General features: G+C 39.4%; 1 protein-coding gene across 4 annotated transcripts in view; it reads right to left on the bottom strand.

Moving 5' to 3' along the window:
• Window positions 1-1,982: 1,982 nt before the first annotated feature.
• cd99 (CD99 molecule) overlaps window positions 1,983-25,696 on the bottom strand; it is a 33,252-nt gene continuing 9,538 nt past the window's right edge. Inside the window, exons 1-13 of one of the 4 annotated variants that reach the window (XM_084346801.1) lie at window positions 22,475-22,671; window positions 18,137-18,169; window positions 15,967-16,029; window positions 15,060-15,098; window positions 14,583-14,645; window positions 14,443-14,475; window positions 13,859-13,912; window positions 13,596-13,691; window positions 12,688-12,717; window positions 10,300-10,320; window positions 3,842-3,958; window positions 3,652-3,705; window positions 1,986-2,839 (exon numbers count right to left, since the gene is read on the bottom strand). In XM_084346801.1, the coding sequence (XP_084202927.1) occupies window positions 2,811-2,839; window positions 3,652-3,705; window positions 3,842-3,958; window positions 10,300-10,320; window positions 12,688-12,717; window positions 13,596-13,691; window positions 13,859-13,912; window positions 14,443-14,475; window positions 14,583-14,645; window positions 15,060-15,098; window positions 15,967-16,029; window positions 18,137-18,169; window positions 22,475-22,535 (693 nt within the window). In that variant the 5' untranslated portion in view covers window positions 22,536-22,671 and the 3' untranslated portion in view covers window positions 1,986-2,810. Of the gene's footprint in view, window positions 2,840-3,651; window positions 3,706-3,841; window positions 3,959-7,496; window positions 9,857-10,299; window positions 10,321-12,687; window positions 12,718-13,595; window positions 13,692-13,858; window positions 13,913-14,442; window positions 14,476-14,582; window positions 14,646-15,059; window positions 15,099-15,966; window positions 16,030-18,136; window positions 18,170-22,474; window positions 22,672-25,696 lie in introns of those variants that run through there. The other 3 variants (XM_084346800.1, XM_084346799.1, XM_084346802.1) reach the window with 3 other exon arrangements.

The raw sequence follows: 25,696 nt of genomic DNA, 5'->3' as shown, positions 1-25,696 counted from the left end.
ACTTGTTGATCATAATTGCACGAGTGCATCAGCAAGCAAAAAGGAGCATCGAAGCTAAGTAATCAAGCTGATAAAATACAGATATCACACAAAAAATCCCCCATCTCACCAGATCATTTCTGTCTGTCCGACTCCCGAAAACCTTATTTTCTTAAAACGAGCCAAACAATATGTCAGAGTGGAGCAAATATGTCAACACTGTTCTAACAAAAATCAACTTGTGCAAGAACTCTGGCTGTTTCATGTTGCGCTAATGTTATAAAGCTGCAATGTTAGCAAACAGCTGCCTGTTTACACATCCAGCAGAGCAACAATAGCAGCCCATTGGAATCATGTTTGTGTCCACCTGGTGACTGTAAGTACCACAGTATTTCTTTTCTTCTCATCTGGTTCATAAGATCTGGTCCATCGATTTGAGCAGCTTTAAGAAAATAAGATTTAAGGCTCGTTGAACAGACAAAGATGAATTCTGCAGTGCACAGACTTCGGATCCATCTTCAATATGACAACAAACAAAAAGCTGATGCTAATGTAAACTGTATAATACAACTTTATATGTGATACAGAAGATCCTAAGCACAATATCTAAATGTATACATGTAGCAAGCTTCTGCTTTGTGTTTCATTACCTCCATGTGCTCGCATCACAATCAGCATGGTACATTAGAAAGCTCCTTCTGCTGGATTCAGATCCAGTTACATGATGATTATGTCAATACAACTTGAAACATCGTTGATTTGCGCTGAAAAAAGCATCACTGCAAATTCTCAAATAACCTTTAGTCCACCCCTTTTATTTATATATTTCACCATTTTAGAATTCATCTGCTGTTGTTGCAAACTCAACATTTCCTCTGTGTAAACAGGTTTTCTTGATAAATTCACTCCACTGTAAAACAGTAATTGAGTCGGTACAACAGAGTCATGTCAGACTCACCGCTCTGCTGCTCTCAGTTCCTCTTCTCTAGTAAAATTAAAGCTTTTACTCACTAGTTATTTCCAATTACTTGAATTTTACAGTTTTCTGTAAATTGCTGTCAACTCTTCCTGCAACATACATTTCACATTTAAAGCATTCCAAAAAACAAAAGCCCTCCTGTTTCTGTGAGGCTTTTAGTTGTAAACATCTGCAGGAAGTCTTGATTTCTTTAGCAGTTGCTTAAAGGTTCCCTGTGACGTCTTCAGAGGCATGTTTTCATGAAAAGGTCACTGTTTTGTTTGCATTCTCACACAGTCTTACACGTTTTATACGATTCCACCGACCCACAGCATAAAACTAATTGTTTATTTACAAGAAAACTCCACAGGGTGCCTTTTATTAACAATGGTTAATAAAAACAGCAAAATAGAAGTCACTGCAGTGACTAGTGGATGAAAGAAACACTGAGTGCAGCAGAGTGATGACGATGATGACCACTATGGTTCAAGTGATTCCACCTCTGCTTCAAGTTTTTTGCATCCGTTATAATTAACCTTAAAGGATAACTACCGTTTTTTACAACCTGGACCTTATTTCTAGCAAAATATATTATCATGTACTCACCCAGATAACTTTGGTGTCATTTGGCATCGTTCGGACGAAATTAGATCCAGTGGAGCGCGCGTATATCCATATAATGCGAGTGACGGGGCATCGACACACAGCCTCTATATAACACATTATCTGCCACGAAACTAGTTCATTTCACCAATATTTTGTTACGATACGCTAGTGCTATTCCCCTCTGAGTCCGCGCTCGTCTATTGTCAACATCCGGGGTCTGTAGGCTGATCTACTACCTCTGACCTGGAAGATGTCGTCTCTGAGCTGCGCGCGCACCCGCGACAGCCGGCTTGTTTACCTGTAGCTGCTACTGCTAGTTTGACCCCGGATGTTGATAACAGACGAGCCTGGACTCAGAGGGGAATAGCACTAGCGTATCGTAACAAAATATTGGTGAAATGAACTAGTTTCGTGGCAGATAATGCGTTATATAGAGACTGTGTGTCGATGCCCCGTCACTAGCATTATATGGATATATCGGCGCTACACTGGATCTAATTTCCTTCGAACGACTTCAAATGACACCAAAGTTATCTGGGTGAGTAAATGATCATATATTTTGCTAGAAATAAGGTCCAGGTTGTAAAAAACGGTAGTTATCCTTTAATAAGTGACCCGCCTTTGTTTTAATTGTGCTGACTTTACTCAAATACCTGCTTTTATTTGAGAAGTTACAGTACATGCTTTAGGCAGACTGATGTGTGCGTTAAAGGGTTAGTTCACAAAAAAATGATAAAGGCAGATATCGCAGAGACAGATAAGAATGACACCACAGTTTTTTTTCTTCCGTTTTTTTAAATTTAAGGCAAAAAGAAGAAAATACTCTACATACATTCTGAGCCGATTAGATGAAAACACCCAAGTTTTGTTCGATCCTTCTTAGATGCCAGCTGCAGCTTGTATGATGCAGTAAACCCAACACATGTAGCACCTACCTTAAACTAAACGCACTTATTTGCAGTATCTAGAGTGTTAGAATTAGTTGTTAGGAAGACATAACAATGTATTCATGTGTACAGTAGTCACACACAGACAAAGCACACGGGCACAAAGCTCTTTGCAAAACCACCCTAACCGACGGAATCGAAGCAGCTCCACTGACGAGGATATGAGTTTGTTGAGTGAAAAAATTAACACAATTAACTTTAAAGACCCGGGAAAAGTCTCGTTTTTCAGAGCAAAGGCAACAATATGATTGAAAGTTGAACACAGTTGAGTTTTGTAGAGGAGGTCACTGACTTGTCTTGTGCGAGGGTGCACAAGGTGTCTAGGACGTCCTGAGCAGGTTGCTGAACACTGGAATTAGAAACACAGAACAGTGAATGCAAAGAGTCTGTAACTGAAGTAAACAGTCACTACCTGCAGGTGACCACTTGGTGTCAGGCTACACACATATTTGGGTTTGGTTACTTTGCTTGAGTATCTTTAAGAATGTCCCCTCATAGATACAGTGAAGTGATAAGATGAAGCTAATCTCTGGGGTATGCAAATTTGATTTTGAGGCCTGCAAACTTTTAACATAAAAGAACAAAAACATTGTGAGTTACCTGTACTTTACTTTAGTATTTCTATCCCATTCTTTATACTTCTATTTCAATACATTTCAAAGGGAAATATTCTACTTTTCTCTGCACTACATTTATCTGACAGCGAGGAGACTGGTTACGAAGTTAAGAAGCTAAGTGGGCTGACAGTAATAACAGTAGTATTCACACGATATAAAGACGAAGTCTCTGACCTAGATGTTCAGGAACGAATGATATGCTGCACCAGTCGCTTTGTTCCAGTTAAGTGACAGGACGCAGCGGAAGTCGCGCCCATTATTTGTGCATAATTCACTTTATAAAGACATGTTTATACATGCTCAACGCCAATTGGAGATGTGAAGCAATGGTGTTAGAATCTCTGACTAGGAGCACTGAAGCTGCTGTGGAGGCTCATGGTGGAGCAAAACCTTCCTAACACTGCATACCTGACTTTTATTTGTCAACCATCTTGTACACTAGTTGATCGATTGCATATGGCAACATTCTTACAGTAGTATACAATGCTTAAATGGGTCACCAAATATACTTGGGTGAGTCATTGGAATGAACAAAGAAACGTACCTTGAGGATCAGACTGATTACCATGATTTCTTTTACCCATCTCTGGATCTTGGCCTGAATAAAGAACATTTCATCAGTGACAACACCTGCTGTGATATCAGTATTACACTTCATTTTACGTTTCGCTCTATTATTGTTTATAAATGATATATTGTCTATAAAATATGGAAATTCAGAAAAACATACTGACCTCCCTGCAGCTTGAAGCAGAGCTTTTTCTTCTGATAAGCGAAGTAACTGGACGCTGCTCCCAGCAGAGCCACCCCTATGGCGCTGGCAATTCCTGCAATCTGTCCTGACCCAGCTTCTAGGACAAACAGGACCGAACACACTGTTACAGCACAATGGGCTTTTATAGACTCAGTTTACAGTTCAAATAGAACTACCAGGCTCTTCTGGGCCTGTTTTAATCAGACTGTTATCTGATGCAATGTGTCTAATTCAGAATGTAGTATTAAGGTAGTTTGAGCCAACTATTTACAGCTGAGTTTTTAACTACACAACACACATGATAGGATGTCAGTACTTTTGTTTTGTTTGCAATCACCATAGCAAACTAAGGCTGCAACTAACAAATATTTTCTTGATTAATTGTGAGTTATTTGATCTATAAAATGTAAGAAAATGTTGTAAAAAGCCAAAGATGACGTCCTCAATTGTCTTGTTTTGTCCACAACCCAAAGAGAATTACATTTTCTTTTCTTAAAACTTACCCAACCAGTTAATCAATTATCAAAATGGTTGACAACTAATCGATTCATCTTTGCACCTTAATACAAACAACAACGTGAAGATTTATCAACCCTTTGAGCCCTCGGCTATTATCACTTAGGGTTTATTCCTCTTATCTACAGGCCGACACATACTGTCATTACCTTCAAGACAGACATTTGTGTGGTACTTTTTGTGTTCTGGATTTGTTTTTTCCCTTGAGAAATCACTCAAACTGTTCAATTGGTTATGAAAATGGTTGACAACTAATTAATTAATCATCTTCATTGTCCCAACAACATGTTGTCTCTACTTCTACCAGCAGCTGAATATCCTCCATACTGAAGTTTGCTTTTCTTTTTGTTTTACATTTCAACAATTCTTCCATAATTTCATTCCTCTTCATGTTAATATATTTGAGTGTTCAGTTCATGTTAGATTTGAGATAATCACACACACAAAAACCCTTTTTAGACAAACTGTGAGAAATTATGTTAAAGAATAATGTGGCAGAAGTTTGACTTCCTGTCCTGGTAAACGTGATTAATCATGTGATCAGTTCTTCTTGTATCTCACTTTTAGGAAAGACTTTTTCTCTCTTAATAGTGAACTTAATGGCATTTTTTTTTTTGTGTAATTCTTCAATAAATAGTTGATGAAAGTTTCATAAATAAACAGCTTGTTTCCTAAACTGTGAGCTGCCATAACCTCAGTTTTCCACAAGGTGGCGGTCAGTAGCTTCTGATGACAGAAAGTTTTTGCAGAAAGTTTTCGCTCTCAGGTAAAGCTGCAGTTCAAGTGTAGTAAAGTAAAAGACAGAACATACATAATACATTAAGTGTTGGTGTCAAATGAGGGAGAATGGATGTCAGTGGTAAAACAAACACGTGAATAAAAGAAAGAACAGAGTCTAGAAAAAGGATTAAGGGTGAAAACCAAACACACCCAAGCTCCGAGGCAGGGTGTGGCACAGAGGCAGCACACACACAAAGGGATCCCACTGTAACAGACACAAGGCTGCATGAATAATAAGCTAACCGGCATGACTTTGAAACCACAGTGAGTCATGAGGGGGAGGTGTGTCTTGTGATGGTGCCCTGTACTAAAATAGGGCGTTGCCTGGGCACGAAAACAAGCAGAAAAGTAGAGGAGGATACCAGCCTACAGCATGACTTACTGCTGGGAAATGCTGAGCATGTGGACGCAGTCTGCTCCCACCCACAAACAGGACACCTGAAGGAGCTGCTTCTTTTTCAATCATCATTCAGTGCCACATTAACCCCAAGGGGCTGAATCCTATCCTGCCTGTAGTTTGCCACACACACACACACGCACACACACACACACACACACACATGCATATTAACCCTTTCAACACTCAGCTGTTTCTCTCTTTTAGGTAGTATCTGTGTATGAGTGCATAAAGGAGTGTGTCACTGTCCTCTGGATATAAAAATCATATTCTGTGGATAACAATAACTCTAGACCAGTACTTGGCTTAATGTTGCACTTGCTCTGTGGTTTCCACAACCCGAAGAGATTTTCAGGTTTTGTTCTGTGACATAACATATGTCAGTTAATACACAACATGTGAGCAAATTCTAGTTAAATATGTCCATGGAAATGTTTGTTTTTTTAGCAGGTATCTTAGTAACAACAAGACTGAGCTTGCGAGGCAGTTTTGTGTTTATATGTTTGGTATTTACTCAGTTTGGGAAATCCCACGACCTCTGGAGAGCATTTACGTCAGCTCAAGGCTGACTCAACAGGGACTGCAGGGACTAGATAACATCTCTGTTGCTAGGTCGTTACTAAGGGTCGCCCTGCTTGCTGGACTAGGTTTCATAACTACTGATGGGACTGATTGTTATTGGTCGGACAGTACTTCCAGGGGAAGGGAGTTAAGACTAGCAAAAAGGAATTTTTTCTTTGAGAGCTAATTGCCCCATAACATGAATACAGCTGTATGATCACACTATTACAGGGGAGGGTGAGCCTTGAGGTCCATAAATATCACTGAAGTGTTATTGCGTGTTATTAAGTAACACATTCATTACAATATTTTATTTGACATTCATAATAACAATACTGTCATTTATTGCTACTGTTATTATTGTGCTTTCATACTGTTGGATTATATGCTATATCAGGATATTCTCTTCCATTTCATCATATGTAGTTCATATAATGTTATTGTGTTTATTACACACACTGCACACAGTATATGTATGTGTATATATATATATATACATACATACATACATACATACATACATACACACACACACACACACATACACACATACATATACATATACTATGTGTGTAATAAACACTGTTTACATATACACACACACACACACACACACACACACACACACATATATGATACATATGATATGATACATATTGTACTCATAGATGTTATCCTTCCTATGCATCCTTATATGGATTTGGGATAAACATGTGAAGAGTCTTGGAACTGCAGTTGCTACAGGTGATATGATGCAACAGTTATGATGTGTTTATGTGCGTCATGTTGAAATGTGACAGCAACATGGACACCAAAAAGAGGTTGTTTTCCATCTTTATGCTGTTGGAAAACTGTTTTGACAACGCGCTGTTAGTTGTTTCCAATATTTGAGTGATGAGGAAAAGCATAGGAAACGATACATATGACTACTAATACATGAGTTTGGTAAAAGTTTCTTACCATCAACCCAATGTTTACATTTGTCCATCATGTTCCTATAACTCATGTACCAAAATGTTCTCAGACTTTCCCAGCTGTTCTGATTTCAGAGGGGATTCATGTGAATTTCTCCATTGAGAAATCTGTCTTACTGGTAAATCTGAGAGCACATGAACACAAGTCACCTAGGCGTGGACATTGTTACCATGGAAACCAGCAACACTAAACTGAATTACTGCAGATGTGGATGAAAATTATCACAACTGGAAAGAGTGACACACAGTGATTCTATAACTATGATCTGTGTTCAGTTTGACTGTGATTTATGAGTTAAGATGCTTAAGAATGACATTCAAAGCGTTGATAATAATCACCACATGAGCATTATATTGATATCAAAGGTTTTAAAACTAAAACAAGACAGGGTGCAAATTTAATCCAATCAATCACTGAAGCCCTTGGGGGGCCCCTGACGGTCTGGGGACCTGTGCCAGTTTCCCATAATACCTGCTTTGGTCAGCTGGGTCTCCATCTTCCTTGCATGCATGGATCATATCAATCATATTATGAACTGAAGGCTGACTGCTCCACTGGTTTCATTTATTCAGAATGTATCACACATCTCATGACCTTCTTACAATGTAATCATGCAGCAATGTAACAAAATCCATAAAGACTCGAAGGACAGAAATTATTCAACTACAAAGAACCCACCAAAAATAAATATCCTGCACAAAGAACTACTCAGAAACTTAGAAGTGCCAAAAGGGAAACCATCACCTGATCAAATGATCACATCTTAAATGTGGAGAAGATCATCTTTGCGGGCCACTGGTCTACATGTTGGCTCTCTCAGCACAGTGCTGTGAATGTTTGGTATGTTAAGAATGTGTGCAGACTGCTACTGACTGCGGAGGATCCAAGGAGTTAAACTGACTCTGAGGCCACAGGCAGAAACCAAGGTGCGCCCTGGCATGAAGTGCTGACAACATGAAACACTCACAAACCATGACTTTGCTTTGTAAAGATGCAAACACAAGCAGGGTTACTGAAGCTCTTCAGTCAGAGCGCTCTAATCACCAGATCACACACTTCATTTTCTGTCATATGAGCTTCATTTGTGCTAAATAGAAAAACAGGACAACAATGAAGTACACGCATCCAAAAACCCAACATGAACTCATTCTATTTACAGAAAAGTACCCGATCCACTAATAAATGTGTGTGTGGTGCAGTCTGTTCCACACATTAAAAAGAAAGGTAACATGAGTTCACACTCCACTGCAATATTAATGCTGTACAGTAAAAGTATATGATGACTAATGGCACTTTATGAGCATTAGAGCTGGGTGGAGAGTGAATGAAAAAGGAATGTATGTACTGTACACACCCAACCCTTGGAAGTCTGGTAAGTCCAGAATCAAACGGTTAAAGCCGATGCTATAAGATTTCTTGCAGCGCTGCTGGTTTTAACTGTCTGGGTGGTTCAGTGCTACAAGCATTACCAGTCTTAGAATGGTGGTTCAATATATTTTACACCAATCTCATAGGTTTTCCAGCTGAAGCAGAGCAAACCAATCGCCAGAATAAATGTCGACAATGTACGTTTCTGCAACCCACAGATAAGTAGAAACAAGGAATGCAAGATATATCGGTTCATCATCGACATCACGATGAGCGCAACAATGGAGTTATTTTTCTGATCATATTGCAATATATGTCACGTAAAAAAAAAAGATTTCCTGTGTCAGTTTTTTTCCAATATGGTACAGCCCTAGTTGAAACCTTAAATTTCTGTATGTTGCGACTTTAAGTTTCTTTAGGTTCAATTTTTTACTTTATGCTGTGACAATGCTGCGCTGATGGTCTGGTTAGGTTGAGGCTTAAAAGCAACTCAGGGTTAGGGTCAGGAAAAGATCATTCTTATCTATCTGTTTTTAATTCCTCTCATGGAATGATTTTTTCTTATTGTACGTTACTGATTTTTTTCTTTTATTTATCTCTTTATTTGTGTTTCTTTCTTTCTTTCTTTCTTTCTTTCTTTCTTTCTCTCTTTCTGTGATTTTGCCTTTTTATCGATTTTACTCCTTTAACTTGTAATTACTCATATTGAGTAAATTTTTAAACCTAACCCCATCTGGGAAATGTCCTGAGGTGTCCTTAAAAATATCCAGCAGTGTCACATTTGCAAATGTTCGCATGCAGTCTGAACTGCAGTCACTGTCTTGGCAGAAACATGTAATGTGAATATGGTTTGTAGCCTATGACAGGTACAAATGTGGACGTATCGTTGGTTTGCAGAAACGTTTACTGCCAACATTTTATAATGGCAATTAAACTGCAGCTCTGATTGCTCATAAGTCAGAGGATAAAGGGCACAGGAAGTGCATCCAGCAAACTGAATCCTGAATGTTAGTAACAGAGTTTAGACCTGCACTGCAAAAAAAAAAAACAACCCCTCAATACAACTTTAAAAACTGCAAGAAACAATAGAAAAGTATCCAAACGTATCCAAACATGAATCCTCTCTGATTCTTGACTTTACAAACACCACATTTTTTTTCGGAGACTGAGTCAGACATTAAGCCAAACATTTGTAAACCACTAGACGAGTGCAACCTCAGACGTGAGAGGCGATCAGAGCTTATGGACTGATGATTCATGGCATAGCATGCAGCAGATCCAAGACCCTCTCTAACAAAGGTGCTATGGTTTGCTTTAAGTTGGAAATCCACATATAGAATTCCTCTGGCATGTTAGCATTTAGCATCTTCAGGATTTGGCCCCACAGAAGGTCTGGATCTGCAACGACACACAATCGTAGCAGGGTTTTAGCCAAATAAACCAGACCAGTGGGACCAACAAGAAGAATGTACCAGTGTGAAACTGAAGCCAGCTGTCAATCAATCCTACATTTTGTCTAATGAATTCAAACTAAATGCAACTGATCAAAGTTTTAGTGACAATTCCTTTGTCAAGATGCTATCAATAAAGTTATGACACCAAAGTAATGAGCTGCTTTCAAAGCCACAAACATAACAACAAATCAATATGCCAAGGCAGCATGTCCAAACACAAAAAAAAGCTGTTTGATGGAGTGAACACAACTTCCTCTAAGATGGGAAACAGGAATGTCCCAACAAAGAATTTAGAGTTGTGCAGGAAGACATAATGAGACCCACACTGATACTAACAAAGCAAAGACACAAAGACAGGAAGTGCACCAAGATTGGAAATGCATTTACCTTGAGGCTGATCAGCTCCACCTGTCAGGAACAGAGAACACAAATCAATCTCCAGTGTTCAGGACGAGATTTATACAGTACACACTCAACTGTGCATCAATGGTCAAATCTGAAGAGACCTGCACATACACATGATTGAAGGGTCACTCCAGCTATTGTTTTTGTACTCCCATAAAGTTGAAGGATTCACAAGAGACAGATTAAAATATATCTGGATATCCTGACTTTCCAGGGCCGTCCACACAAAGAAGACAAACACTACGACAATGACTAGAAATTGATCTTTTCAGAAACTATTCTGACTGCAGTGGGTGGAGAAGTTAACACCACAACGATAACAACAACGACAGTGGTTAACGATATCTTCGGGATCACTTTCAGATTGACTTGATGGATTATAGAAACACTGACAGCCAATCCATCCTGAATTTACAGGGTCATTAATTAGCTTGATTTGGGGATATTTTTCTACAAAATAATATTGCAGGAGTGATTACAATAATTTTTTTTAACTAACTCAGCCTTGGTTATTTTTGCATCTTTTTACATGCTTATATAACATATAAGGCTGTTAACTACACATAGAAACAACATTTTACATGATGGGGTTTTCTGAAGTTCCTGTCGTCTATACTGATGTTATAGACTGATGTTACGGACCATCACCAAGATAACTGATGTTTACTCATAAAAAAATTAGGGCTGTCAAGTAGATCAGCATTTAAAAATATTTCAGTGCAAATGTATTTTGGCAGATAAGTGAATAAGTGAATCAATGAATAAATGGACATTCTAAACTTTAAGAAGAGCTGATATTTTAAGCTTTGAGTACATCGATGGCACAAAAATTCCTTGATGCATAAATTGCAAAAAAAAACACTTCCATCTGGGTGTTTTTTGAAGCCCCACTTCAGTGTGTTTTAGTATTTTTATGATCTTTCCTGACGTTTTACAATTCTTGACAAATAACTTAATCTTGTGCTAAAAAAAATTACAGTAGAATCTGAGACTTTTAGATCATCCACCAATTTTGGCTTTTGGTGTTATAATGAAAAGTCAATTTTTGTTTGCGTGTAGGCTCCACACAGAGCCGATGCTGTAACCTACGCAAGTGACCTACATTGAATGGTGCATTTATACATGTACCCTGGTTAGTCTGGTTAGTGGTGAGCGGATTGCCAGCCGTACTTTCCCCTTTAAACACACCGACTCCTTCAGCTCACAGCAGTGTATCTGGGCTGGAGAGAGCGGACAGGCAGAGTGTCTGCAGGGAGACTCCAGAGGAGGGGTATAATCCAAGAAGAGCCATCCAGTCAGGAGAGACTGCAACAGCCAAAGAGTGTAGTGTGTTTATTGGGGAAACTACAGGTCACAATCCCAGTTACTAGTACCGTCGCTGAGCACAGGTCCGCGCCACTGTGACGTGTGTGCATTTCTGGGGAGGTGCACATCAGGCTATGGCGTAGGGTAAGCACCCCTGCAGAGAATTTGCTCAGCAGTTCATCAGTCCTTCTATATGAATATATGGCTCAGTTTAGTCATCTGCCTCCATCATGTTTACAAAGCTGCTGGTCAAGGGGTGTCAGGGAGCCAGATGAATCTGCATGTTATTTTTGTTGTTTTTCTTTTTCTTTTTGGTTTTATTTAAACGAAATGAACACGTTATATTAACAGCCCTAAAAAAATATTAATTTGTTTAACTCTTGTAACAAGTGTTGAATTATCTTGACTCCTCTCATCTTTGAAAAATTGCATAAAACAGAACCCTCTTTGTTGTTGTAACTCAACCAAGAAGGTTCTGTTTCTGCCCGGTTTCTGTTTCTCTGTGCAACGTACAGCATGTCATCAATATCTTTTTTCCTAAACTGCTGATAAAGCTGGAGCGAGTGCTCGGCACCACTGTTGAGGGAATGATAACATTCATCAGTAGTGATTGTTCTTGGTGTGGACAGCCCTTTAGACCCTGGTTTGAGTCAAACTCCAAAAGCACCAGATACTACATATCCTAACAATGACATGTTTTTCATAGACTCATCCTGTTGGCCAAGAGGTTTAAGGCGTTGGCCATGTAACCGCTTCGTCCCCAGAGTCCAAGATGCTTTCTAGTTTTGATCTGAATGCTAATGCTAACATGCTCATGATGTTTACCATTTTATGCATCTAAGGTTGAGGTTGAGGGGAATGTTTTTAGGTCAGGATGGTAGAATACTGGATAAATCAATATTCTGATTTGATGATGTCACTTAATAAAAAGTCAGAGGCTCACCAAAGTTTTTAGTCACAGAATACATTATACAACAGTTTGGTGGCTCTCCTCATGACCATTAACTAAAGCTAACAACCATTTTTATGACACAGTAGAATTAAAAATAAAACAATAAAACGTACTGTTAGGATCGTAGCCAGGGTCACCTCCACCTGGATTTACAAAAAAAAGAAAAAAAGGAGAATGGTCAAGTTAGAAACTTTATTGTACTTCCATTAATACTTCCTACAGCAGAATCCTGAGGGTGGGCTTTAGTGAAACTCTGGGTATTACTGTTGCATTGGCTCTCTAAACAGAATGCAGTTACTGTGCTTCCTCTTCTACACGTTTTATTCGCCAGAAATAAAATCCCAGCTCAGAGACTGTGTGTGCAGTAAGCTGCAGTTAATAACAGGTTCCTGGAGTCGCAGCTTCATGTATACGATCATGCAGAATCAGATCTGAAAAGCAACCATGTGGCTTTAATTACGCTGGAAGGCCTGTGGGTTTTTTATTCCTTTTTCTTTCTTTGGTAGAAGAACAAATAATTACTTCCATGCTCTGACTAAACAACGGACACAAAGAAGGACCGTCCACAACAACAGGCAGTGTCTTTGGGTTGGAATGTACAATGGAAACAGACGCCTTTAAATCCCCAACATTGTGGAAAAACTGAACAAAAGGCCTCCTTTTTCTATGAAAAGCCATGGCCACTAATGTAAACACAAGCATTAAACGTGTCTGTATGTATTCAATATGAACACGTTATATCATATAATCATCACCATATAATCAAAATTCTCTTCCATTGCACTCAAGTGTAAACTGTGTTGGACTGCAAAGCGTCAACAGCACACTGAGATGTAATTTTGGGATGTGGGGGCGCTGTAATAAATCAACAGTGTATATTTAACTGTGAGAGCCTGCAGTGTGAAGACAGTCTAATGTGTTCGAGCAGCTGGCACCACAAGCAGAACAAGGTTAAAAAGAGCTGTGGCAGAAGAAGTCCAATCAAAATGGAGAAATGTTTTGGATGGTACTGATGTCTTACCTCCTGATGGGTTCCCACCTGGGCGGCCTGGATCAGGCTTGTATTCACCACCACCGCCAATATCAAACAAGTCTGAGTCATCAAAACTTCCACCACCTGAAAGAAATTCAACCAAAAACAACAGTTCAGAAACGTCACATTACCAAATAAATCATATGAACTACAACAATGGATGAATGAGATATATCAGGTGTAGACACATAATACTTATTAGAATACATTCATTGATTAAAACATTCAGTCAGAAACATTTGTAGACTCACCTCCACTAATTGGAGGCTTCACAGCAGGCTTGTTAGGTTTGGGGGTTGGGGGATCTGTGGGTACAGGTAGTGTCAGCATTCATAAACAGGTAAACACATATAGGAAGCAGCTGTATTATGGTGTGTGGCACCAGAGAGTTTTTGCACTTAGCCAAATGGAACCTTTTTCAAGTGATAAGGAACTTAAAGAAAAGCTGGACAGGCCACATCAACATGACAGAGATGCCAGTTCGACAATACACTGGACTAAATTCAGGCTTTTATTTATAATAGGATACTACAGTCAGTCTCATTTACCTCTGATGTGATGGGAATTATACCTTTTATCTTAATTCAGGACTGCATCAATCCATCAATATTGTATGTAACTATCTTGACCTGGGTTTAATGTCATTAGTCTTCATTCTTTTTCAGCACCTCTTTAACTGAAACGGTCTATACAGCACTTTTAGGGGATCTTTTTGCATGAAAATTGTCAAAAATATATATTGAGAGAGATATAGGCAACAATTAAGTAAATGTAAACAAGCTTTTAAATAGTAAAAACATGAAAGCATCAGTCAGAGACTATCCAGCAGTTTTACCTGGGCCAAACGCATCCTCCAAATCAAAGCCACCTAGAAAACACAGATATGTTAAATCAGTGGGATATATTCATTGTCGGTTTGACTTTGCATATGTAAATGGAGAAAATCGAAAAAAAGCATTAAAAGAGCTGACTTACCTCCTCCTCCATCTCCACTCTTTGGAGGTTTCACAGCAGGCTTGTCATGTTTTGGCGTGGGATCTGTGGGTACAGAGATAGTGTCAGCATTCATAATTAGGTAAACACAAAAAGAAAGCAGATACATTATGGTGTGTGGCACCAGACAATGTTTGCATGGAGCAAGGGTTTTGTCAGCTAAATTTTACTGTCTGGCAGATTCATCAGCTATTTAACAACAGCTCAATGTTAAAAAATGTCTCCGGTTGTTATTCTACATTCTGTTAAAGGGTCTTAAATATACAGCTGATGGCTACATATGTTATATTTTGAATTAAAATAGAAAGAATATATTATATTTGCACTTTTATGTATAAATTGTAAAACTAGCATTTAAACATGAAAGCATCAGCAATTAAAACTTCACACTGCTCAGACTCATAATTAATTACAACCATACATCATATTCATATCAGAGAGACATTGGAACAGCTTTACCTGGGCCGAACGCATCCTCCAAGTCCAGTCCAAAGCCACCTATAAGAGACACATACACAAACGTTATCCAAGTGATACTGACATTCCCTTCAGCCCCAGCTCTACTTTATGTTCGATGAATGAAGTAGCAAACTAAGATGTGAACATGGATTGCATTAAATATGTTTACATCAGCATGTTGGCATGCCGACAAAATGTAATTTATATATCTATAGTGTCATTTATCTGTTCCTTTATTCATTTTTGATTTGGGCATTGATGGTCCTCCATATTGTCATTCTTGAGTGTGTAAGCATTCTGACATTAGCATTTAGCTCAAAGCAGCACTGTGCCAAAGTACAGCATGGCTGCATGAGATTGTCTGTGTATACTCTGGTCACGAGGATTCATTCTCAGGGAGTCCCTAGTATCTCCAGAAAAGGCAAGGGAATTTGGCAACACCTCAACAGAAAGATCTCTCTTCAGGCCACATCAACTGCACACTCTCTGGACTGAGTGTGCATTCATGTAACAGAAGACAGACAACCACAGGAAGCTTTGCCACCTGTCTGCATGACAACATCTGGGTCGTGGTGTTGTTGTGGTTGATGCAGTGAACAGTATGACTGGTAAAAGTTGGTATACAATGTTGCATGGACATTATAGACAGCAGTCACTAGATCTAAGTTATATTTAAATATGAAACCTTGAAACGAGCCGATGGGGAAAACTGGTTAAATGACTATACCCCTGATACTACAGCCTGATATGTTGGTTCAACTTTTATCCTTGCATATGTACAGGCCACAGCTTTCTTTTAGGTTACTGCAGAAAGTAAACTTTGATAAAAATCAGGATTAAACGCTTCCAAGAAAGCCTGTCTTTTTATTAATAGATATTATTCTGTAACAGGTAAGAGGATACAAACCATCAGTTTTAGGCTTCTCTGGGGCCTTTGGCGGATCTTTGGGTTTTGCAGGTGTTGGTGGGGCTGAGGAAGGAAGACAATAAAGCACAATTACTATCTGACAGCAAGTTAACATTTATATCCAGAATCAGCGTCATCTTAGATTTCACCTGAAATAGTTTGACCAAAAAATCAAATACAAACTAAATCAGTGTTGTTACTTGGTCAAACCCAGGACTCCAACCCCAGACTCCTGGGGGAAAGTCATGGTTAGGACCCACCAAACCACCTCAACCACCCCATATTTGTACATTTCTTGCTCTTCATACTACTGCACTGGAGTGGAGTTTTCAGATATGAGGCTACTGCAGCGTCACACAGAACATCCAGCCAGGCTGCTGTGTTTGACATAGTGGGAGTGAGAACGGGCTGTCCATACTAAGGTCAAATACAACAGAGATATCTCCATCTGAGTAAAAACCCAACCCCTGACCGTGACATGTGAATGAAAGCTCGGGAACAAAGCTAGTGAGTGGATTTTTGGACTGTTTCCAAGGTCAAGACTGAATTCCCACATCCCCTTCAGGTGCTTCAAAGATATTGCCATATCACATATACCTTGTATCTGCTTGTTCCAATACTTCTTTACAGTGCATTGCTTATGCTGACTGGATTCTCTATAGGGTTGGGCTTGTTTAATGGTCTGCCTCAAAAGAACAACTGAGTCAGGTGTTCAAGAGACACACTCGTTTAGACTGAGAGATGGGGACAAGCAGTGTGTACTGCCAAAAATCTACTTGTTTAAAAAATAAAACTCCTCCTCCAGCCTTTAAATGGCTCGGTACCCACGCTCAACCCGGTCTTCTTTACAAAAATATTTTCACATATAACTCAGTGGATAATGGGTTTACTTTAACCAAACCAGATTTGCTGATTGTTGGGACAGCTGGATGGTTTTGATGAGTTTTATTTTGTTTCTGTCGACTTTGTGTTTAAGATTCTGAATTAAAATTTCTAAAAACAACTATACCTTGGTTGTATAGTTTATTGAGTTGCTTACTTACATTATCCTAAATGTTTCCAATAGTGTTCAAACAAGAGAAATCCATAGGTTTGATCAAGCTAACGGTGTGCTTCTTTTGGTTGTCTGTCTCTCCCTCCAGGATAGGGCAGTCAGCGAGCGAGACCAAATTTAAGGTGAATTAAATTAAATTACCATTAATGTTGACTGCTGACTGGAGCTGGAGGGAAAATGTACTTTACTTCATGAACGTAACATTACAGAGAGGAGAGAGGAAAAAGAGGAGAGACAGAACCAGAGTCTCTGCTGAGTGCTGAGTTCAGTCAGGTTCATCTGAATTCAAACACATCCTCTGTGCATGCCATTGCTCTCTAGTTTACGGGTAATGTACAGCAAGTGATCTGGCTGTTTGGGGCGAATAAACACTAGCACAAGTAACACGAATAAACATTATCGATACTGTCTGACATGACTCAGGCACAAATGTCTGCAGACAAGGTAAACTTTAAAGTTTAATTCACATTAGTTTAGTTTAGTCTCATTCACTTTCTCATGTACTTTCACTCCTGTCAACCATCGCTTATAATTGAATACATTGTGATCTCGTTGATCTGCTCTGTACATGCGACATCTATTGCACGTCTGTCCGTCCTGGGAGAGGGATCCCTCCTCTGTGGCTCTCCCTGAGGTTTCTTCCGGGGCAAGTTTTTCCTCACTCGAATCGAGGGTCGAAGGACAGAGGGTGTCGTCTCTGTACAGATTGTAAAGCCCTCTGAGGCAAACTGTGATTTGTGAATTTGGGCTATACAAATAAAATTTGATTTGATTTGATTTGATTTGATTCACCAACTTGCCTCCTCACTCGCACAAAATGAAATGCACCCTTACTTTGAGTAAACTTGTGGACATTGTTGGAAATTTGGGATAATCTAAGTACCCAATTTTAATACTATCTCCTCTTTTGACATTATGTGAGTTTATTTTGTTTATATATTAGACTTAAACCAGCAAACTTTGGTGGACACACACCTGCACAAATATATTGTCAGTTGCTGGTTGTTGGGCTGACGGTGGCCAATAGGAAAACTTTCAACATACCATCCAACCCTGACTCCAAACACTCAATAATAATAATAATGGCAAATAAATAGATACGTGGACGTCACTTACCTAAGTCATCCAAAGCATCGGACAGGTCAAAATCTGTATGAGGGAGACAAAATGAACACCATTACAAATCTACACTGGCTGTAACAGATTAACCTGAGACAACACGACAGTGAACATCAGTTGTTTTTCTGCATTGAACCAGCTATAGATCATTTTGAACTGCTCAAGCTCAGTAACTATGACTCTGCAGGCACCAGTCACTACAGTAGTATTCTGTGTTTTCCTCCACAGAGGAAGCCCATGTGTTCTGTGTTTGGGTGTTACGAGGAGTCATAAAGGGTATTTGCTGGTTGCTATGACAGTGCTGACTGATACACCGAGCAGCTTTGAGGCATGAGTCACCTCTGAAACTAGTGGCTCGTTTCCCCACAGAAAAGAACGTGCCAACACACCAACACTCTGCCCAGGAGGATGTGTTACAGTGGCTGATATTGTGAAATACAGCCAGCAGAAAGGCTTTTTCTTGGGTTGCAACTAACCATAACATTCACTGTCAATTAAACTGTTGATTTCTCCACTGATCGATCAGTTGTTTGGTCTATAAAATGTCAGAAAATGGTGAAAAATGTTGATCACAACATTGACATATTATCACCTCATAAAGTTATTCTGGCTAGCGTGTTAGCAAAAGGGTGCTTATTTACCCATCCAACATACTCTGAGCAACGTTAGCATGAATTTGGAGTTGTTGCTGTGGCAACCTGATGAATATTATCCTATTGTTCACTCGCCTTTTAGCTCTGTTTTTGGTCTCCACCATCCCCTGAAGGGAAATACCTGACTCTAGCTGCTACATTGTCCACTTTGTTCAGCAGCTAGACTCTACCTCTGTCTGTCTGCTGTGTACCAGGGATGCAATGATTATAGATTTTGATCATAGTCTAAGGAAAACAGAATTCACAAGAATAATTCAGTAATGTATTTTTTATAGATGTACAAAATAACAGTAGCATTTTTAAAGGTTACTTTTTTTCCCCATAAAAGAAAAACTGATAGTCGGCTGATGTTTCATAGTCCATAAAACATTTCTGGTCTTTTCAAATCAATTTGGGATCTGGGGGTCTTCTGGAGACTTGGATTATGCTGGATGAGCTGTATGGAGCCATTTGATGTGGTTTTGTGGTTGTTTTCCCATTTTAAAACAGGTCCCCAGCTACCTCAGTTGTTAAGGAGAAGGCTGCATCACTGTTTTGCTGTGAAGCTCAAGAAATGTTTTGACCCGACTTTCCATCAGCATGGGACGGAGGAGATGATGACCAAATTTGTATTTTTGCATGAACTCATACTTTAAGCTCTGTTTATGGTCGCAAAAAACACTTAAAGGGAAATACCTGGCTCTTTAGCTGCTAAATGCTCCATTATATTCACCAGCTAGTCTCTCACTGTGTCTGTCTGCTGTGTACAGCTGAAAACAGCTGACTGCTAATATAGATTTTCTCTCATTTTACTTTCTGATACTTCAAGGACAGGTAAAGAGATACAACTGTAGGTTCGCTAGGTTTGAAGCAAGACAAGACAATGTTTTTGCATATTTAACAACTGCTTCTTTGACAATTTGTCAATTTTCAATGTGATCTTATGAGGTAGAGAGTTATGAGCAACTTCCACGGAAAGATTCAGAGACTCCGGAGCTGCTGGTGCTACATACTGAGCCAGGGAAAACTATTAAAGAGATCTACTGGTGGCTGTAACATGTAAGCCACATGTGTTGTTTTACTTGATCAGCATCAATGTTGATTGGATAAAGAAGATTAAATCTTCAGATTTCATCTTCAGGCTATAGACTGTCTGGGCCAAGTGATGTCATTTTAATCTGATATTATACTTCCTTTTTTCCGTTCCTCAGACTAAAAATACTTCTCTTGTGGTTGTCAGCATTCTTACTGTGTTCCAGATGGTGTTCCAGATGCTGACAGAAAAGATCTCACTAAAAAACTAAGAATGACAATTTATGAATATGGTCAAATTTAAAGATTTTGAATCTCAGCAAAATAGCGCCACCCGCCGTGACTAAGCTACAAACCACCAGTCCAACTAACCAGACTGCGTGCCATCTACTTCTCATTTGCGTGCCTGTGGTTTCCTCCACCAGCTCTCATCCCCCTTTACAGGAAGTAGTTCAGAGCGTACAATGAAGAATGTACATAGTACAGTATAGAAGTTCTCTGTGCATGAATTATTAAAAATAAACTTGATGAGTTTTCAGTTCTCTTTGAGTCTTTGCTGGTTGTAAATGGTCTTATGTAAGCCTGTTTGTGCATTTGTATTTTTTAGACTGCACTTTTGCTGCTGTTTCAGTCTTTAAATCTCTTTTTTTTTTTTTTTTAAATTACACTACTTGGCCAAATGTATGTGGACAGCTGAATAGTTCATCCTAATTTCATTCTACCATCTCAAAAACATGTCGAAAATGAGAATCTTAGCATGATTTACAAAAGATCATCCATGCGTTCATCTCACGCAGGCTGGACTACAGTAATGCATTTCTATCTGGCGTCGCCAATGAGACCATTAGATAGTTGTGGACCATCCAAAACACTGCTGCTGGATTATTTACGAACACCAAGAAGAGAAAACACATTTCTACAGTTCTCAGATCTTTGCACTGGCTTCCGGTTAAACACCAAATTAATTTCAAGGCCCTGCTTATAATCTACAAGTCCCTCAGTGTTCTGGGCCCAACATACAGTATATAATGTAGATATGCTAACGGAGCACAAGCCGGGCAGGTCTCTCAGATCTGCAGCAGCTGGTGTAAAAACCAATCATGGTGATACAGCTTGTAGCCATTATGTTGCCAACCACTGGAACCAGTTACCCTCGGAACTAAGATTTGCCCCGGCTGTAGCCATTTTTAATACTAAAACTTTGTAAACACTTGTTTGAAGGGTTTATTTCAACACAAACCATCCGTTTTTGTAAACCTAACAAAGTGTTCTTGTTGCCTTAACTCGACCAAACTGCAGGAGAAAACTGAAAAAAAGCAGGAGCTAACAGTTCGTCAGTAAGCGAACAAATAAGTGAAGAGTACAACAATATGTTCAAAACCAGATACGAACCCCAGCAGACTTCTAAACTTTTCCATAAGGGGAAATGACACACCTGGAGCTAAATTAATGATGATGTTTCAGCACCAACACGGTCATATCAGATACACTATCGTCTGTATCATCGTATCCTGGAGCAACAGGATTTCCTTAAAAGATGTGGAGAGTTATTTTGAAGAAAGACAACTCATGTTGAGTCTCTTTCTCAGGTCGTCAATACTGAGAGACAACAATCAACTGTCTTCCTACAGAAACATACACCCCACCTTTACTGATGGGCCGAGTCCAAACCATGAAAAGCCTCAGGTGAAAAGTAACAGAGGAGCATTTGGACAGTATTTGCCGGCACACATGCTCCATTTGTTGATGGTCAGAAAACTATTTTGGGTTTATCATTTTCAAGCAAGTATCAGTCCGTCCAGGACGTTGTGATCTTGCATTCACCAATCAGTGTTTCGCTCTTTAGCGTCTCTGTGAATACTGCACGGATCTTGATGAAAAACATCAGATGGCTTGTATCTACAGGTGAGAACAATTGAATGCAGATCCAGTCAAGAATCTGGATCGAGCCGATTTAAATATGTGTTATTTAATATGTGGGTTGGGCTTAATTGAAACAAAGAGGACTTTGGCCTCGGAGGAGGTGTGAACACTGCTGAGTGCCAAACTAACTGATAGTGTAGGTTTTAAAAATAAATGGACTCATGAGCTGTGTATTGAAGTACTTCCAAAAGAACAACTGCACAATCTGAAATTATTGTTCACCTTATATGACCTCAGTCACCCAACACAATGAAGCACACAGCCTGCATCTGTTCTCTGTTACAGCAGCCCTGAATCAAGGCTGAGCCCTCTGGGCAGGGTCCATCTATGTGTAAGGTAAACTCTGTTTATGATTCAGCTGAACACAGTGTTAACTCGAGCAGCAAATAAAAGGCTTTTTCAGTCACAGACATGTCATTAACCCAACACATCTTTCCTTTGCTTTCCTTTCCTACAGCTGCTGCCCTCTCACGGAGTCCTCAGGCTGTGAAGAACAGAGCCACAGAGAGCTGAGGCAAACTCATGATGGCAGATGAGGTAATGACCTCAAAACTACTGATTTGCAGCAACTAGGGAGAAACTTTGCAGCTTTTGTCAGGCTGAAACAAAATGTCCTCGGTTAGATAACAGCTCTGGCTGGCACTTCAAGCCTTAAATTAGTCTTTCCTGCATCCCCTTAAAAGGCAGGCCTTGTAAATACATACCATAACCATAATGTAATCACTACACAGCATAGAAAGGAGCTTACCTTGTGTTAATGTTCCAGTGAGAAGAAAAAGAAATAAAAGGATCCTTAAACAGAACTTCATGGTGACTTGTTGAGTGGCGTTTTAAGCAGTTGCTCCACCAACTGACTGACTGACTGTCTGTGTGCGTGTGTGTGCGTGTGTGTGCGTGTGTGTAGCTGTCCGGCACAGCTCTGAGGTGCAGTCAGCACAGCAAACCCCAGCTGGTGTCCTCTTACACTTTGCTGTGAGTCAACTTTGCCTATGAGCAACAGACTGGGTGTGGCAGCCTGTCAGAGGGGCGGTACAGGCCTGGAGAAGAATGTTCAGCCCAACCTGGTTTGTATTATTTCTTGTACCACACATGTGCACACATACATCAACTTTTTATAAAAAAAAGAAAAAAGAAAAAGTCTGACCTGCATTTAAAAGCTACTTTTGTATCCCATTCTCATGTTTGTTTGTTTGTTTGTTTGTTTGTTTTTTATGTCCACTGGGTTTATATGAGCAGAATGCTACTAAAGTTGTAATATTGTTCCCATAAAGTGCTACTTGTAGCCGAATTCAATACAAGGTCTTTCTCAACTGATACTTATACAATTCATAGCCTATAATATTACTGGTCCTTGCTGAGAGGTAAGAAATCCTTAAGTTGACTTAGTTTTGAATGGAGTTTGGCTGAAGGTTCATACATTCACCTTTCTTTCTACAATTTAGAGTTGCCATAGGAAGAATTAACAGCACCAGTAGCATGTGTATGCATTAAGCAACATGTTAGGCCAAAAATCACAAAAAGCCACAGCCTCAACCTGCAGACTGGACCTACTGTCATGTGAAAGTCAACAGGAGGAGCTGCTGGTTTTAAAGGTGACACATGGCAGCATGAGCCAAGACTTTCCTGACACGTGTGTGCCACCTAGTGTACGTGGGTCAAGCTTAGCTTTCATCCTGAATGATTGCTTGCAGTGTGGGCTAATATCGCTGGTTTTCATAGCTGATTTGGAGCTATTTTCTTTCCATCACGTCTTCTTCCAGACTAGTGGGAAGTGACTGTCCAAAACACACGTGTATGATTGTTTCAGTTCAGATTTCTGTTCTGGACATTCACAGAAATTGACCTGATGTAAGTGATCAATGGGGAAGTTTCATGGTGATATGTATTAGTTAGTTTTCACCCTACAATACATCTTTAAATGCAGTTTTCTCAGACTCTGAGGCAGATACTGTATCTCCACTTCAGCAGCACTTACATACACCACACCTTCCAGTTTTATTCCTATCTATTTCTGAAGGTTTTTACAGAGGAGTTTGTTCATATATCATTCACAGCCTGATGTATTTTATCCACGTTGTATTCCTAAAAATGTAGAGAAAATTGTTATTTCTTTTTATGGCTGTTGACGGTATTTCCTGATTTATGGAGCGATAAAATGAGGCATCCAAAATTCTCTCTGTAAAATCAGTGTGAATCAAAGCAGTGTTCCCTCTCTGCGTTGCGTCCTCACAGTCTTTGTTTTCCTCACACTGTTTCTAGTTTGCTGTCTGTCGTCCTGCCTCAATCAGTCCACCCGGTGTCGTCAGTGTGCTCCACTGTCCTGCACAGTCATAAGGGTGTAATCATAACAGATCAAGATGCTACATTATCAGATGGAGATGTAAAGGAGTTCCATGCTTTGGTAAATTTAAGAATTTTATTCTTTTTAGGTGAAAAAAGAGGGAATCTGTCTACGTACTGAAGTAAAGTAAAAAGGATGCTGGTAGAAAAAATACTTTCCTCAGTTCAGCAGTCATCATTCACCAGCATGACACAGAAGTCCACCTCCAGTCAGCTGTTAAGGACCAGACGTGACTGTGATTCTGATTAATCTTTTGACTTGCATACTAAAGCTCTATGAGAGAGTTTTAAAGTGAGAGGATGTGGGGAAACTCGTTAGATAACCGTCTCCACAGAGTACACCAAGTTCAGTGGTAGTATTTAACTCAAACTACTGGGACACTTGAGCCTTTGGTAACATTAGTAATCACACCCTTGCTTCTTCTGATGCTTTGACAAGTCAAATGCCTGGAGTGGAAAGGGTCTGTACTCACTGAGAAGGCCAAATGGGAGTGCTGTCCTTCTCCTTCTTTTTAAATTGCTACTTCATCACTGCATTTAATCTGTGTTCCTGTTGTATGTGCATGCTGGTTTACTGGGGAACTTAAAAGGTGTCAACCCCCAACAGGTGTTTCCAATTATTTAGTTTGCTCTGACATGCTCATGTTGAAGTCAGGTGAAACTTTGCTGCATGTGAGGTCACCTGATTTCTAACTCTCTTCCTGCGCCCCTGTCCTGCATGTTGTAGGTGTGTCTCTGCTCGGACACACCTGATTCAGATGAAGGGGTCGTTGTCAGGCTTCAGCAGAGCTTGATGACGAGCCTACATCCCACAGTTCACCTGCATTGACCAAGCATGTCACAGTGAACACTTTAAACATGCTTGCGGTCTTAATGAAGATTGGAGCTGCCAAAAGGGGGAAAAAAAGGAAATAGATAAATGTGTCATTAAATGTGCATAAAAAAATAATACTAAAAATACATTTAGGCATTAATACATTTATATTTGTTTTAATTTGCTCCTGTATTTATTTACCATATTTATTCCCCTGTTTATTCCATTAGTGTTATCATTTTATATATTAGTTCATTCATTTTTAAAAAATACAAAAATAAATACAGAGGTTAATACGTAAATACATTTTAAAAAATTATAAATCAATAAATGAAAATGGAAAATTAAATGGTAAAGTAAATATATATGGGGATCAATACAAAGGTAAATAAATAAGGAGGCAAATTAAAAGTTAAATATTAATTTATGTCACATTTGATAAATTAATGAATGCCTACTGTACATTTACTTCTCATATCATTTTGATGCATTTAGTGGCATATGAATTTATTTACTGAGTCAGTTATTTACCTATTTAACTTGAGCATCATGAGCACTTGACATGTGCCAGTTACTGGCACTACATACTTCACTCCTTGCAGATATCAATACTGTTGGGACAGACTCGGCTTGTTCCATCTTAGCAGGTGCAACAGAGCTGATAGGGCTGTCAGAGGGAATGTATCAGTCTGTACACAGTCCACCCACACAGACCTTAGAGGAGGTCCAATCACCCAGAATAAGTCATATCATTAAGTTACATGTTCAGGCCTTCAATGAAATGAAACCATAGTGACTGTTATCAGGGTTTTCTTC

The sequence above is a fragment of the Pagrus pagrus genome (genome assembly GCF_965226575.1).
Source record: "Pagrus pagrus genome assembly, chromosome: 24".
NCBI lineage: Eukaryota > Metazoa > Chordata > Actinopteri > Spariformes > Sparidae > Pagrus > Pagrus pagrus.
The sequence above is the reverse complement of the archived record's forward strand: the minus strand, read 5'-3'. Positions and strand labels throughout refer to the sequence as shown.